The sequence below is a fragment of the Rousettus aegyptiacus genome, unplaced genomic scaffold (genome assembly GCF_014176215.1).
Source record: "Rousettus aegyptiacus isolate mRouAeg1 unplaced genomic scaffold, mRouAeg1.p scaffold_m13_p_7, whole genome shotgun sequence".
NCBI lineage: Eukaryota > Metazoa > Chordata > Mammalia > Chiroptera > Pteropodidae > Rousettus > Rousettus aegyptiacus.
This window is the reverse complement of record NW_023416310.1, coordinates 44,140,961-44,156,415: the sequence shown is the minus strand read 5'-3', so window position 1 is coordinate 44,156,415 and position 15,455 is coordinate 44,140,961. Positions and strand designations below refer to the sequence as shown.

General features: G+C 32.2%; 1 protein-coding gene across 2 annotated transcripts in view; it reads right to left on the bottom strand.

The window, feature by feature from the left end:
* Positions 1-15,455, bottom strand: part of APLF (aprataxin and PNKP like factor) — a 62,375-nt gene that overhangs the window by 6,737 nt on the left and 40,183 nt on the right. For both annotated transcript variants that reach the window (XM_016137872.2, XM_016137871.2), the window contains one exon: positions 13,378-13,503. In XM_016137872.2, the coding sequence (XP_015993358.2) occupies positions 13,378-13,503 (126 nt within the window). The remainder of the gene's footprint in view (positions 1-13,377; positions 13,504-15,455) is intronic.

Sequence of the window (15,455 nt, the reverse complement as noted above, 5' to 3'; positions counted from 1 at the left end):
GATACTGACGAAGGAGTATCCTAATACCGACACCAGATAGCTGCTAAGGTATACAACACACATGAAGCTGTTGTGAGGACGCATGAGGAACACACAATACGTCCTTAGTCTAAGGGCATGGTAAGTGGTAAGTAATTCATGTTAGCCAATGATTCATTAATCACTGATTCAAGAAATAAGTCACGGGGCACTTATTATACGCCAGGCCCTGTGTCAGGTTATCAGTGACATCTCTTACTGCTAATATCTCCTTTTTTATTGGTAACTTTCTCTACAAGATGAGCATTAAATGCAGTACAAGAGTGCAACCACACAGTTAATTAAGGTCATAACTCAACAGTTTTGTAAAGTGGAAAAAAGATTCTATAAAAGATTGTATGTTGGGGTAATTAACCCAAATTGGACCTTTTGATGGAAAAGAAACTTCAAAGTTGAGAGAAATGAACAGGACAACTTAAATGTGATGAAGAGAGGTGCAAATGAACAAAGCTGCAGTGATGACTCAGGGGATGATCCTTCCCTAATGAACATGCTGGCGCGGGTCAGTGGCTTGTTTAGTTCAGTCTTTATTAAAGTACGGTCAGTGCTGGACATTGGAAAAATGAGGAACATTAATACCAAAGGTATTCTTCATTGATAATTTATAAAAGGTTGCTGGGGATTTGAGATTATTTTTGGTGAATTTTTTAAAATCCTTTCCTTTTTTATTGTGGTAAAGTACACTGTTAACCTTTTATTTTGAGAACAATTCAAACCTACTGAAAAGTGACGATAGTACACTGAAATTCCCTACTCCCTCGCAGAGATTCTGCAAGTGCTACCATTCTACACAGATGCTTCATGATGATTACTATATATCTGCATTGGTCATTGTATACCTACATTCACTTGAGATTTAAAGGCTTTTTTTCTCCTTTTTAACATATGTTTGCTTCAGCTACCAAGCAGTCTTATATTTTCCTGCTTTACCCTTAACAGAGCAGAATTCTTGAAAAGTTAAATATGGCCTCGTTTGCTACTGCAATCTCTTTCAAAAGCTGCTTTAGAAACTCTCAGGCAACTAAATGTCAGGCTTTAAAAACAAGTACAGAAATCGAACCATGGCACCTAACGGAGACAAGTACAGTTTATGTACCAAGCAGCAGTTAAATGACTGCTGGCAGTTGCCAGGCTAGAAAGATTAAAAGAGAGAGAAACTTTTTAAAAAGCTGAAATGAAAGATGTGGTAGAAGAAAACAGGGTGAGGGTTGTGAAGGCACAGGTTCAACCTCAAAGTTGCAGAAGGTGTCTCCCTGTTCTCAGTCATCTTGGAACACAACACAACTGCAGTCATCTGCCCCGCTGACATAATCTAACCTCACATACTACCTAGGAAAAGGCAAGCCATTTTGGAATACATAAATGGGAAAGGTTTACATTTGTATGTTCCCTAAAGGAAGAGCAGAAAAGTATATTATGAACTTTTGTCCTCAGAAAAGATTTTTAGATCCATGTGCACATTTTCCTCCACCTTATATGGGGGACATTTACTTCTTTGAGGGTCTGCTAATAGTTTCTATCCTTTCCTTGGAGAACTTGCTAATTTCACAAAAAGGCAAGTGTAAGACTACAATGTGGACCTCAAGAAACTAGTTGAATTGGTGCTTTTCTACATTTAACTCCAAGACCCAGCTTTCAATTTAAAATGATAGTATAAATATCAATAAAATTTTTACTATCTCACTGAAAATGAAGAGAAAATATCCTCTGTGACAGCTTCAAAAGTTTCCTGTTTCATGTATTTTCAAATATATTTTATTTTTTGTTGTTGATAATAAATATTAACACAATAAAAGGACTTTAAAAAATGAGCTGAAACATAAAAGTTAATATTACAACACACAAAAGCCCACACTCAAAATAAAAACAAATTTTGGACATATTTTGTTGACACAGCAATTTAAATGTGAAAGAAATTAAGTATTTTGAATGTTAAATTCTTAAATTATCCTCTCCCTCAGGGTTCCACATAATTTTAGTCCCAACCTTTATTTTCAACCCAATCCTTCATTTCTACTCTCAGGGAGTAGTTTTTGTTTCCTTCTCATTGACAGGTACTTGCTCATACATAGCCTTTTTGCCAAGAATATTATTCTTAATCTACACTGCTCCCTCAGGAAGGCAACTCAGATCATCACTGGGAAAAATCTCCAGAACGTATTGTATTTATCTACTATTTGGTACTTACCACAGAATTTCTAATATTGTCATCTAAATTTCCAACATAAATGTGTGTGTGTGTGTATTATCTCTATCATCTATCAAATGAGCTGCTAGAGGGCATGGGATTTTTCTTAACACTTTTTAATATATTTTATAGCATCTATAAGAGTACCTTTCACAAGGTGGCATTCAACTATATTTTTCATAAATTAATCTATCTACTATATGTAATCATCATTTTCCTTTAAAAAACTTTTCTAAATTAAACTCACACAAATTCTCAAAATGATGAAATACTTTACATTTTTCTACTTAATAGGGAAAAATGATACTTGTTTTTGCTACCTATCATTTCTTAAGAAAATGATTATTGAAAAGAACTGGCAAGAATCATTTGCAATACAAACAAAAGTTTAAAATTCTCATTGGCTGGAGTACAGAGAACAGTTTCTACTTATTTCCAGACTAATAATGAGTTTTCTTGAATTAACATTAAACTTAACCTTTTTTTAGTAAATAGTAATCCATAGATACTGACGTTTCCAGAAGTCTATTCTTTGAAAGGCAGTTTTTCTATTGAAAATATGCAGAGAACACCTTTATCATTAGGTTGAAAAGAATGTCAATTGCCAAAATTGCCTTTGCACTCACACCTATAAATTTAATAATCAAAGTATTCACTGAATCTTTTTACACAGACCTAAGATTAAAATAAATTAAAATTTCCTGCCATTAACAATTCATATTACTTCCCCAGGAAACAATGAAAAACTGAGTCACATTAAGCAGACTCCACTGCAATCAGGTTCCTGAGATACTGACTGCTCAGCATCATAAGACACTTAGCTCCAGTCAATCAGTCACTCGAGTGATTGGAAGGAACACAGAGTCCTTCGCAAATGCTTAAGAGATAGATGCCACTGTGTCTTGGACCTGTTCTTATCCGGCTTGTTAAAATTTAGATCACCGGCATTCAGTTGTGGAAGGGGCTCTGGTTTCCAGACCAGAAGAGCTAAGTCTGAATTCAAAAGACACCATTTACTGATTCTGTGATTCAGGGCAAGTCCTATGAGCCCAGTCTCCATTTCCTCATCTGTAAAGAGAAATAATACTGCCTGCTTCACAGAGGACTATTCCAAGGGGCAAATGAAATAATGTGTATAAACGTTTGTGGTTTATTAAGCATTTTACAAGTGTCAGCCATTTTTATAGAAACAGAAATCAATTTTACTTTAAGATAGCCAACAATGTCTGGGATCTGTGCCCGTAAAAGTAATTGCCAATTAATACTGAATCACTGAATTTGCCTTCAATAATATATACAATTATTATGGTTGAATATTTTCCCAATCATACTTCACACAATTATAGAATATTTTCTAACATTTGCCTATGCATATCCCATTTTCAAAAATCAGTTTTTTCATAACAAGGCAAAATGTCTTTTTCATATAACCCTGGGTTAAGGCTAAGTGGCAATCCTGGATGGATCTTTGGGGGGATATGAGTATTTGAAATAACTTTCAAGGACAATGCCAAATTCCACCCAGGACTTTTTCCAAATAATGAATGGAAATACTCAAAGTTCATTCATAAAAGATTTATATCAACCTCTTTCACAAATGACATTTTCTGTACCTTAGCAAGCCTCAAAATCTTTTCTGGTTTTGGGTTTTTTTGTTTGTTTGTTTGTTTGCATTGTTGTAAATTATTAACAGTTATCTTTGGGTTCTAAACATAGAGCTATACATCCATAACTATGCCAAGTTTGTATGAGCTGTTATATTTTAAAATATTCAATTTCAAAAACATGTCTGATTTTAACGATATAGATATATGAAAAACAATACATATCTGAAGAAAGAACACGTCAAGAAGAGGAAATTTAAAATGTCTCTAAATTTGCTAAGGCACAGGTAGAAATGAGCTAATGTATTTGGAAAACCACTGAAAAGACTTGTATAGCTCATGGGGAATGAGTGAGAAGGAAAGCAGTAAAAAATTAAGTCAGGGAACAACTTGTAAGACAGGGTAAAGAGTTTTATGAGAAGCTATTGGAAGATTATGAGTAAGAAAACAACATGATATCACTTATTTTTAGAGAATTACTATGATTGCTGTGTGGCAAATAAACTACAGAAGGGCAAGAGAAGAAAAAGGGATATCAGTTAAGAAACTGTTGCAGGACTCCAAGAAAGAGATGATGGTGCTTATAAGTAAGGTGAGAGGGGTAGAGGCAGTAAGAAGTGGTTAGGTTCCTAACATAATTTAAAGGATGAAATGGCAAGAACTGCCAATGGATTGAATGAGTGATGCGAAGAAAAGAGAAGAATCAAGCATATGTCTTGGTCTGCTGCCTCAACACTATGAATAAGGTGAGGTCATTGACAAAGGAGGAGAATACTTGGGAAAGAGTTGTTTTCCTGATAAAATTCAATAGTTTTGTTTCAGATGTAATAAATCTCAACTACCGATTTTATAACCAAGTGGAGGCATTTAAACATGTGAGTCTGGAGCCACTAAAGTGAATTAGCTCACCCAGGGATTAAGAACAGAAGAGAGAAGGGAAGAGATCAGAGAGAACTGAGCTCTGTGGCTCTGCGATAACTACAGGCAGGGAAAAAGAAAAGGAGACAGCAGCGAAGGCTAAGGAAGAGTAGCCAGGAATCCAACTGCTCTGACTATGAATATGAACAGATTTCACTCTGCTCTAGATTTCTCCACTACTGGGTGGAGGTCCTTGAGCACAAATGATCCAACCTCTGTTTTCCATGTTTTCATGAGGAACTGAAGCTCAGGAAAATCTAATGACATCCAAAGTAATGCTACATAATTAGCATAATATAACTCGAACTTAAATCTGCTGATTTAAAAACCCATTATCTCTCCACCATAAAGACTTATCTAAAGATTAAGTAGGCAACAGTGTGGGAACAGAATAATTTTTATTTTTGTTTACTTCCAAATATTTGGTAACTTAATACAAAAATTTAACATTAAAAGTTTTAAATGAACCTGAAGTACTGTTTTACATCAGCTTCTAAAATAGTGATTGGCATGTTAGATGTTCAATATTTGCTCAATGAATGAATATGTGATCATACTATATTTTTGTTTTCATTTCAAAATAATTAATCTTGCATTTTTTGAAATTCAATACTTATTTTAAAACTTAAAGCAAAAACATGAATCCTCTGCTACCTAATACCCAAGTCTCAAAATTTAGAAGGAATAAAAAGATATGGTCTTTATTAAATAATGAAAGAGTAAACCAGCATAAAGTAATGGAAAATAGTCAATGTGTTAATTACAAATCATTACAATTTACTACCTATGCCAAAAGACATCTGAAAATTCTTACATATGTGTAATTAACACTAAATATAACAAATAAAAACAAATCTATTATTAAAATGAAGCCATATTCATCAAATAAAGGAGAAAGAAAAACAAAACCACAGAAGGCATCCCAGTATATTTTGTCAACTCTACATGAATATAATTGATGTTGTTACTGCTATTTCTAAATGAAGTCTTAAAAAAAATTATAGCCAATGGGTCAAAAAAGCAAAGGAATTAAGAAGGAAAAAAGAGTAGTAACAAAATAGTCACGGGATAGAGAACATAGTCAATGACACTGTAATAACCATGTATAGTGCCGGGTAGGTACTAGACTAGTCAATCGAAGGGATCACTTTGTAAATTATATAAATGTCTAACCACGATGCTGTGCTAACTTTGTATTACCTGAAACTAACATGAAATAACATTGAATGTCAACAGTAATTGAAAAATAAATAAATTAATTTAATATAGCCAAATCTTACGTAAAACTGTGTAGCAAATGATTGACATTTAGTCTAAGATACTTCCTTCTAAGACCACACTCTTAAACAAGCTTTAAGAGCTGTAAGCATGGCAAGTGATGATAGGTTACTTCCTCTATATGCAGATCCTGTAAAATGCAGTAGGATACTATCAACTTTAATTATTCTTAATTACAAATAAAATCATTGATAGCCTCACATGACTGATTCTGGAAATCGCAACTACTGGACAACTAGGGTTTTTCTATTAAAACTTATTCATTTTCCTCAAAATAATGTAATACGAATTTACACTAAATACGTATTCTTATTATTAAACAGCTTTTAAAAATCAGTATCTTGTAGTTTGAAGTGTATACCTACATATATTATCAATTAAGGTATCGATAACTTGGAACACTTTTCAAAAATAAAAGAGAAAAATAGCAAAAAAAATTAGATCATAGCTATTAATCTGAATCAGCAAATAACAAAAAATAATGAATTTACTTACTATGAAATATACATTTAAAAAATGAATTATGCTTGTGTCAAAACACTGTTTTTTCATACTATACAGATCATGTTGCAGATTCATTACAATGAGAGCACTTAGAGTTGATGACTGACACACTTCTTTACCTCATTCCTCTTAGGTATTATAATTAAAAAAAAAAAAACGAGCATATTGGCTTCTGAAAAAAAAAAGGCATCAATATTTTCATTAACATAATACATGTCTGCCTAAGGTTTTATAAATCCAAGGCAATGTATGAGCTCGACTTTACATTTTTGCACTAAACTTGTTGGAAAGAGAGTCCATTCATTTTAGTGTATATGCATTCTTAGTTTAGTGCTTAATTTAACAAGCACTGCATAAAATCCTATTATGCACAAGAGGAAGCAAATGAGTCAGAAGCAGGCACAGCTATCACTAGGTTATACTGGACATTAAGTATCTAATGTTCTAATTCAGACAAGTACCTTAAGCTAATCAAATGCATTAAATTGAGCTAGTCTTCTGACAGACTGTGGTCAGAAGAATTAAATGAGCAAGATACTTAAAATGACAACATCAACCAGTTTGTTTAAATTAACATTTTTTTCAAGGAGGTTTAATTTTATTAGATTTGAAAAAATATTAATGTCAGAGAAAAGGTTAATAATGCCTGTAGTCTAGAAATAAAATAAAATTTAATAATTAAATATCCTTCTCTAAATATCAACCTCCTATATTATATGGGCTGTGGAAATCTTTAATTTTACTATAGTATGTATTTAATGTGATCCATATCTATTTTTTTCTATGTTACTCATGTTTTACTATGTTTTACTCATGGGATGGAATGGCAAGAAATGAAATATACCCACATATGCACAGTTTTATGTTTTCACAGTTGCTCTACAATAAAAAAACTGACCACAGATGGCGATACTTAGAAATACAATGTCATATAAATTTAGGTAGCTGACATAGTATAAAACTAAGATTATTTAATGTTATACAACATTTAAGATTGCCTAGACATATCAGAAAGATAACCTGACTTGCATACATTTAAGGGATTAGGAGGTAAGAACAGGAAGCAAAAAGATTAAAAATCAACATAGTATTTCACTTGAGAAAATAATTTTTTCACTTGAGAATAATTCTTACCCTGTTTTGTGAAGGGACATTTTTAAAGATAAAAAGCAAACTAAAATGTTTTCATTCATAAATTTCATCTCCCTTCCAAATATGTCAACCATCTTAGAAAACAGGCTTATCATAACTCTACTTCTAGAAAATATATATATATATATAATTTTTTCTGAATATAATAATTTCTAATTTCTGTGCGCTATCTTATGATCTGTGAGACTTCAATATCGTTTTCAGTAGCTATAGAAAAATCCGGCATGCACTTACATAAAAACTTTCTTTTAGGCAAACTATACTAAAGCATTTTATTATTCTGATATAGGAGGCTGATATTCAAACACCTTTGAAATAAATATCTAGGCCCAAGATGGAGCCACTACTGTCTGAGCTGCCACATCAGCAACCAAAAAAAGCCTTCGTGTCCCTGTAAATGCTCTGCTTAACCAGAGAAATACAGTGCATCCACTGTATTTCTATACTTACCTCCCTGGCCCTTCTCACTCAACAAGGTTGACTACTTGGCCCATGCCTATTAGAAATCTTTGGTTTTTCTTTTCTGTTTTTTTATTCCTTATCCTATAGAAGCTTCCTGCCTTCTGCCTCATTTTGCAAATTTCTGAATGAGACTGTCTACTTCATGAAGTGTTAAATAAAATTTGCTTCTATCACTTAGTTTTCTTTAATCATTTTTAATAGCACTGAACAAAATATGGTTAAAAAATAATATATTCTTACAAATCAAGACAGTTAAAGAATAAATTGGTCATAATATAATATCAGTTTTTAGCAATGATACAAAAAAAAATCTACTAGATCATACTTTTTGCCTAACTCAAAATTATAATGCAACAAGAAAGGGCATATAAATATACATTACACTTTTGAAACTAGAGTTTCCATGATCATGTTCATTTGAAAAATTCATGAATTCTTCAGCCAAAGTGCCATATCTGGAGATCTTTTAAACTCTAAAATATTATTTTGCTATTTGGCTAAAAAGACAACCACTATCAGTATGTTAGAAAGCCATGAGTAACAAGATGCAATCAGGCCATTCCACAGAAAAATGCTCCATTGCAGGAAAGAGGAGACTGGGTTTTGATCTCACTAGCTTTGGGGTCCTAGGAAACTCATTTAACTTTTCTTAGTTTCCATTCCCTTATTTGTAAAACAGTAGTCAGAGTAAGTGATCATATCTAACATTCTCTAAGAGTTTTTCTGAACTGTAATTAAAATTAATAAGAAAAAAAATCTTAAAATTATCTCTAAGTAGAACCAGGACACTAAGGAGCTCAACTGATAAATTAGGAAAATATGCAATATGTACATATAAATATATTTAGATATCTATTTGAAAGTTTCTATTACTACATGTGAGTCACTAGCCTTGAAGTAATTTCTCTTCACTACTACCTACTCTGACCTCTTTTAAAGAGATTAATGAAATAAAGGTAGTAATTTTCGACGTTATTCTCAGCAAGGCTTTGTATTTCATTTTTATTGTTCTCAAGAACAGATATATTTGGATTTTGGTTCTAAAAAATGTAGGACATCATGGCAGATCATGGAAGTCTTGTTGTAATAACTAGAAAAATACCTGATAAATTATAAAAATTATTTTTATGAGAGAATTGTGGGAACATGAAAATTTTAGATTGTCTAAAATTCCATAGAGGAAAAATCCCTTCTTAGGTGAGCTGAAAATCACTGGCTCTTTTATTCCTTAGAGGTCTTTGCCAATTTTTGGTATGGGCAGAAGATACAATCTGGACCAAGTTTGAAAAAAGAGAAACTAGTAAAGCTTTTCATGGTCTCATGGGATTGTCATAACAGTTTAGAAACTAAATGAACCCCAATTCAAGGCTGATTTTTCCCAAGAAATATTTGCTGAGTTCTGGAAGGTGTGAGAAGCTTAAGGTCTGGGTCTAAAACTTCAAAATGGCAGAGTGAAACCTCCAATTCATGTACTGTTTTAGAGATAAAGTCACACTACAGGAAAGAGATCTATAACAAATATGTAACTGATTCCCCCTCAAGAAATGTGTCAGAATTTAAGATGCCTGGGTGGTAGACTAATGGGCTGATAAGCTCAAAATCTCTAGAGAGAAGTTTCACAGCTAAGAAGACAGAGACCAGCCTTTCAATCAGAAGTCTAGACATGCCATGTCAAAAGAACAGAGACAAACCAAAGGTAGACCAAGTTTAATTAAAACATCAACCTAGCTATTATCTATCTAAATCTGACTAGACAGAGATGACTATCTCCTCTCTGCCAAAGAGCAGTCACCCTCACTGAGGGAAGCGAATATCTATAATCCTTACAGGTTTTTTTTTTTATTAACTATGTTAGTATTTCAAAAAATTACTTAGACATGAAGAGGCAGAAAAATATGACCAATAACCAAAAGAAACTGATCCAGAAATGTTGGTTAGCAAATAAAAATACCTAAAACAAATATGTTAAAGAATATGTTTTTTTTAAAAAAAAGTGAGAAAAAGGGGAATGTGAGTGAAAAGATAGAGAAAATTGCCAAATTTAGAATCTATAAAAAATGAATATTCTAGAATTGAAAAATGCATTTTCTGAGATTATGAATTCTTTAGATAAATTTAAGAGCAGACTACCCACAAGAGAAGAGAGGATTAGTAAACTCCAAGATAAGTCAATAACAAATATCCATTTTGAAGCATGGGGGGTGGGGCAGTCTGAAAGAACAAAAGAATGTAGAAAAGACATGGGGGACATGGCCAAACGTTCGACATATGTTTAACTGGAGTAAAAAAGAGAAGAGATGGAATGGGGAAGAAGCAATATCCGATGAGATAATAACCAAGCAATTTCCCTAAACTAACAAGAAAACCAACCACCTGCAAAAAACCTCAGCAAACCCAAAATGAAAGGAATACAAAGAAAAAAATACCTGAACACATGTTAAACTACTGAAAGTAAAAGCAATGATAAAATTCTTAAAAGTGGCCAGAGGCAAGGCACATTAGTTACAAAAGCACAATAAGGCAGATAATGTACTTCCAACATAAACTAGGAAGGCAAGAGTCAGTGAAATGACATCTTTAAAGTGATGAAAGGAAACAAGACTTGTCAAGCTAGAATTCTACACTGAATTAAAATATCGTTAAAAAAAAAAATCTACGAAGACCATTTTCAGACACACAAAAGCTAAAAGAACTTTTTTCCAGCAAATTTTCATAACATGAAATACTAAAAGAAGATGTAACTAAAAGAAAATGATCCCAGATGAAAGAATAAAATTGCGGGGGAAAATGACAGATACCCAAAATGATAAATATTCTAGTTAAAAATAAAAGAATGCTGATGATTAACATTTAAGAAATTAATAATAATGCCTTATAAGTTAACATGTGTAGAGGTCAAAATATATAATGACAATAGTGTTTTAAAAAGGCAGAATAAGTAAATGGAGTTAAATTGATATAAGATTATCACACTAGGAAATGGTAAAAGCAGTAACTGTAAGGTAGATCGTAATAAGTCAGTGATGCCTATTAAAATCTAATATAACTAATGAAAAAATACATATAACTAAAATGTTAATGAAGGAGAAAACAGTAGAATGAAAAACAGTTGGCTAATTCAAAAAAAGTCAGGAAAAGAAAAATACAGGAACAAAGAACGTGTGGGACAAATAGAAAATAAATAACAAAAGGCAAAATTAAACTCAAATATATCAGTAACTATATTAAATGTAATCAGATTAAGCACTCCACCTAAAAGGCAGAGACTGTCTGACTGGATTAAAACTAAGACCAAGGAACCAATTACATGCTATTTGTAAGAGACATGCTTTAAATTTAAGGACAAAGGTTAAAAGCTTAAGGATGAAAAATGTAACACAAACACTAACCAACAAAAGCTGGAGCAGCTATATTATATGACACAAAGTAAGAGTTCTGCTTCTAGTAATGACAGGAGACATTGTATCAGACCAAACATCCCATAGGTAACAACTATACCCTGGAAAAAAATATTAAAACAATAATCTTAAGGCAATGGATAAGCTACCAAAAGCAGGCAGAAGCCAGAGCAAAGCCAACATGTGAAAAAGGGGAACAGCTCTGAATGAGTTTCCCATTTCTATAGCTTTTCCACGGAGGACAGACTGCAGTGAGTTCATTAAGAAAAACTGACAGGATTAAGGGAAGAAATATTACTGTCTCATTTCTGATATCAGAAAGAAAAATTTTAATATCTTACTTTTAATATGATGTTTGCTATAAGCTTTTGCAGATATTCTGTATGATATTTAAAAAGTTTCCTTCTATTCCCACTTTGAAATGAGTTTTGATCATAAATTCATAAATGAATGAATTTTGCCAGTTTTTTAATCATTTATTGAAATGATTATATAATTTTCTACTTATTCTGATACATGGTGAATTATATTATTTTTAAATACTAAACAAAATAGCATTCCTTGAACAAACCTAATTTGGTCATGTTATATTTTCCTTTTTTAATTGCTTGATTCACTTAACCTTTTTTTTTTTTTTTAAAGAATATTCACAGCTAAGTTCAAAAGTAATTTGTCTTAGATTTTTCATTCTTGTATTATTCTTGCTGGGTTTTAGTATCGAGGCTATTCTGGTCTCATAAAATGAATTAAGGAATATATCCCCTTTTGCTTTTTTTTATATAAAAATTGAGTGTTTCTTCTTTAAGTATTTGGTAGAATTAGCTGATAAAGCCAAAAAGAATTCAAATTTCTTTGATGGAAGGCTTTTATTTATGCATTCAATTTCATTACTGTAGGATTGTTTCATTTTCAATTTTTTTTTGTTTCTAAAAGTTATATTTTGTAGAAATTTATTCATTTGTCCTAAATATTCAAGTTTATTGACATAGCTGATGAAAATATCTTCTAATTAATATTGGCATGATGTTGCACTGGAATAGAACACTTATTTTTCAAATAATAAGGCATAATAAGTTTTTTAATTTTTCTTTCTCACTTAAGAAGCTTATTATGCCTCTTTATTAAAAACCACAATTATAGGAACAAAAAGTCCAGAAGGTTCAGGAAATTGTATCACAAATTATATCTGAAAGATGGCTCTCTGGAATTAAAGCTAAGACTAGAATCACTACTTCTTTCTTTGGTGGTTTGACTTATTTCAAATTCATTATTTTATTAAATGAAGCTGCAGATAGAGGATAAAAATGTCCATGCAGTCTAGAAACTTGCTGCCTGAAGGAGGAGACATTCCAGTAAAGAAACAAACATAACCTCACAAGGTAAATTCAACTCTGCATGATACAGACAGGCACAACATGCTAAAGAAGCAGAGAGAAGTACTTTTACTTTTCTTTTAGGATTCAGTATGTGTTGGCAAGAATGGTAGGAGTTGCAGGAGGCAGAGATAAATAACATCCTGATGTGAAATATGTCATACTAAGGAGTCTGGATAAAGTATATGATATGGTGCATTGACAGCTTTTAAATTGTATGATTTGCATTTTAGAAAGTTAGAAATAAGGAACAATTTCAGGTTTTTATAAGGTTAATAATGTCAACAATTTAGAATTATCTAAAAGAATAGAATCCTACCTATTAACAAAATGAAAACCTATTATCTAGAGGTTTAAAACTAGATGTTAAAGGCTTGAGATGAGAAACTGCAGGCATAAATGAATAAATAACAGAAATTAAGGAGGAAAGAAGCACAACCAAATGTTTCAGATTTACATACCTATAACAAGATGATCCATAAGGACATTCAGGCCGGTCATCAGCCTCATCTTGACACATAACTTGTACACATCCATAATCACTATCGCCAGGGTGACTGAAATGTTGAAAATGGACAGGATTCTTCCTATAAGGGTGACAAATGTACTGTCAGATAAAACAATTAATAGGATACATAAGATTTCTAGATATACTAAAAAAATAATTAATAGGATTCGGCAGGAAACCAAGAAAACATACCTGATTATTCCAGAATGTGAACTAATGTGATACATTGTTAAAAACAAAGTTCACAGCATTGTAAAGAATTCTCATGGTAACAAAATTAATTTTTGGTGATATATATGGTAGGTCATGAATGTCAATGGATAATTTGCAACAAATAGTTTATATATAAAAGCATACATAGCTTTTAAAGACTTTTAATAACATGAACCTATGTATCCTCTACTAAGATAAAAAACAGGCCATTACGAACATTCTAGAGTCTCCACAGGTCTCCTTCCAATCATTAAAGCCATTTTACTACACAAACGTCCCCACTATCCTGTCATAGAAAATAATGTTTCTCAGACTTTCTGACCTCTCGAAAAAATTACTAAAACTCCAGAGAGCTTTTGTCTATATGCATTATTTAATCTATTAGAAATGAAAAATGAGAAAATTTAAAAATTTACATATTATCATAAATAACATGTCTTAACACAAATAACTTCATCTTCCAAAAAATTTACAGAGACATTGTTTTAAACTTTGGAAATTTCTTTAATATCTGGCTTAAGAGAGGATATGTGGATTCTCATATCTGCTTCTGCATTCAATCATTAACAATAATGCAGATCATATAGCCTCTGGGAAACTCTACTGTACACTTGTGAGAGAATAAGAGTGAAAATAGCACATAAAGTCTTAGTAGTATTATGAAAATAGTTTTGACTTAACAGATTTTCTAAAAGCTTCCTGGGGACCTGAACTTCTCAGGGGTCTCTGGACTATACTTTGCAAAGCAAATGTTATAAAGCAACATATTAGTTTTGTTTGGAAATATATAGGATTCTTTGAGAATAATTTTTTATGTTTGTATGATTAGCCCATATTGTTATATGTAGCAACAGTATATCTTCATTACTGTGTAACATTCCATTGTATGAAACTGTTACAATTTGTTCCATCCATTCTTCTATTCATAGACCTTTGGGTTCATTCAGATTATTGGCTTTTGTAAATAATACTGCTAAGAACATTCTACTTTTGATGTACATGTCGATGTATTTTCTACATATGCAGAAAACTAAAGGTTCCACACAAAAAAAGCCAAAAGTAATACACTAATTCAGCAAAGTTGCATTTTACAAAATTAAAATGCAAAAAGCAGTTGTTTCTATACACGTAAAATAAAAAAATGCCAAAAGAAAAAAATTTTAAATATAATTCCATTTAAAATAACATTTAGAGGGTGGTTCCACAGAGTAGTGATTAGCACATCTGCTTTACATGCAGAAGGTCCTGGGTTCAAGCCTCAGTGGAACCATGGCCTATATCCCAGGTGCACCAGACCCCTCTGGTACGCCAGGCCCTGGGTACACCAGTCCCCAGGTGTGCACCGTGAGCGTGTAGGAGGACACACCCCTTCTTCGGAGATCCAGTTCTTAAGGCGATATGGCAATATCCGTAGGTAAGAGGTAGAAGTTGTGGGGGGCGGGGATTTAAAAAAATAAAAATAAAATAAAATAACTTAGAAAATAAAATATTTGGGAATAAACGTAATCAAGGAGGTGAAAGATGTGTACACTGGTTTAAGTCCTATTAAAGAAGATACCAATAAATGGAAAGATATGCTATGTTCATGAAATGGAAGACTTAAGATTATTAAGATGTCAATACTACGCAAAGCAAGCTAAAGATTTAATGCAATCCCTATCAAGATGCTAATGGCATTTTTTGCAGAAATAAAAAAAAATCCATAATAAAATTCATATGGAATCTCAAGGGACCCCAAATAGCCAAAACAATCTTGAAAAAAAACAAAAACAAAATTGAAGGTCCCACACTTCCTGATTTCAAAACCTATTACAAAAC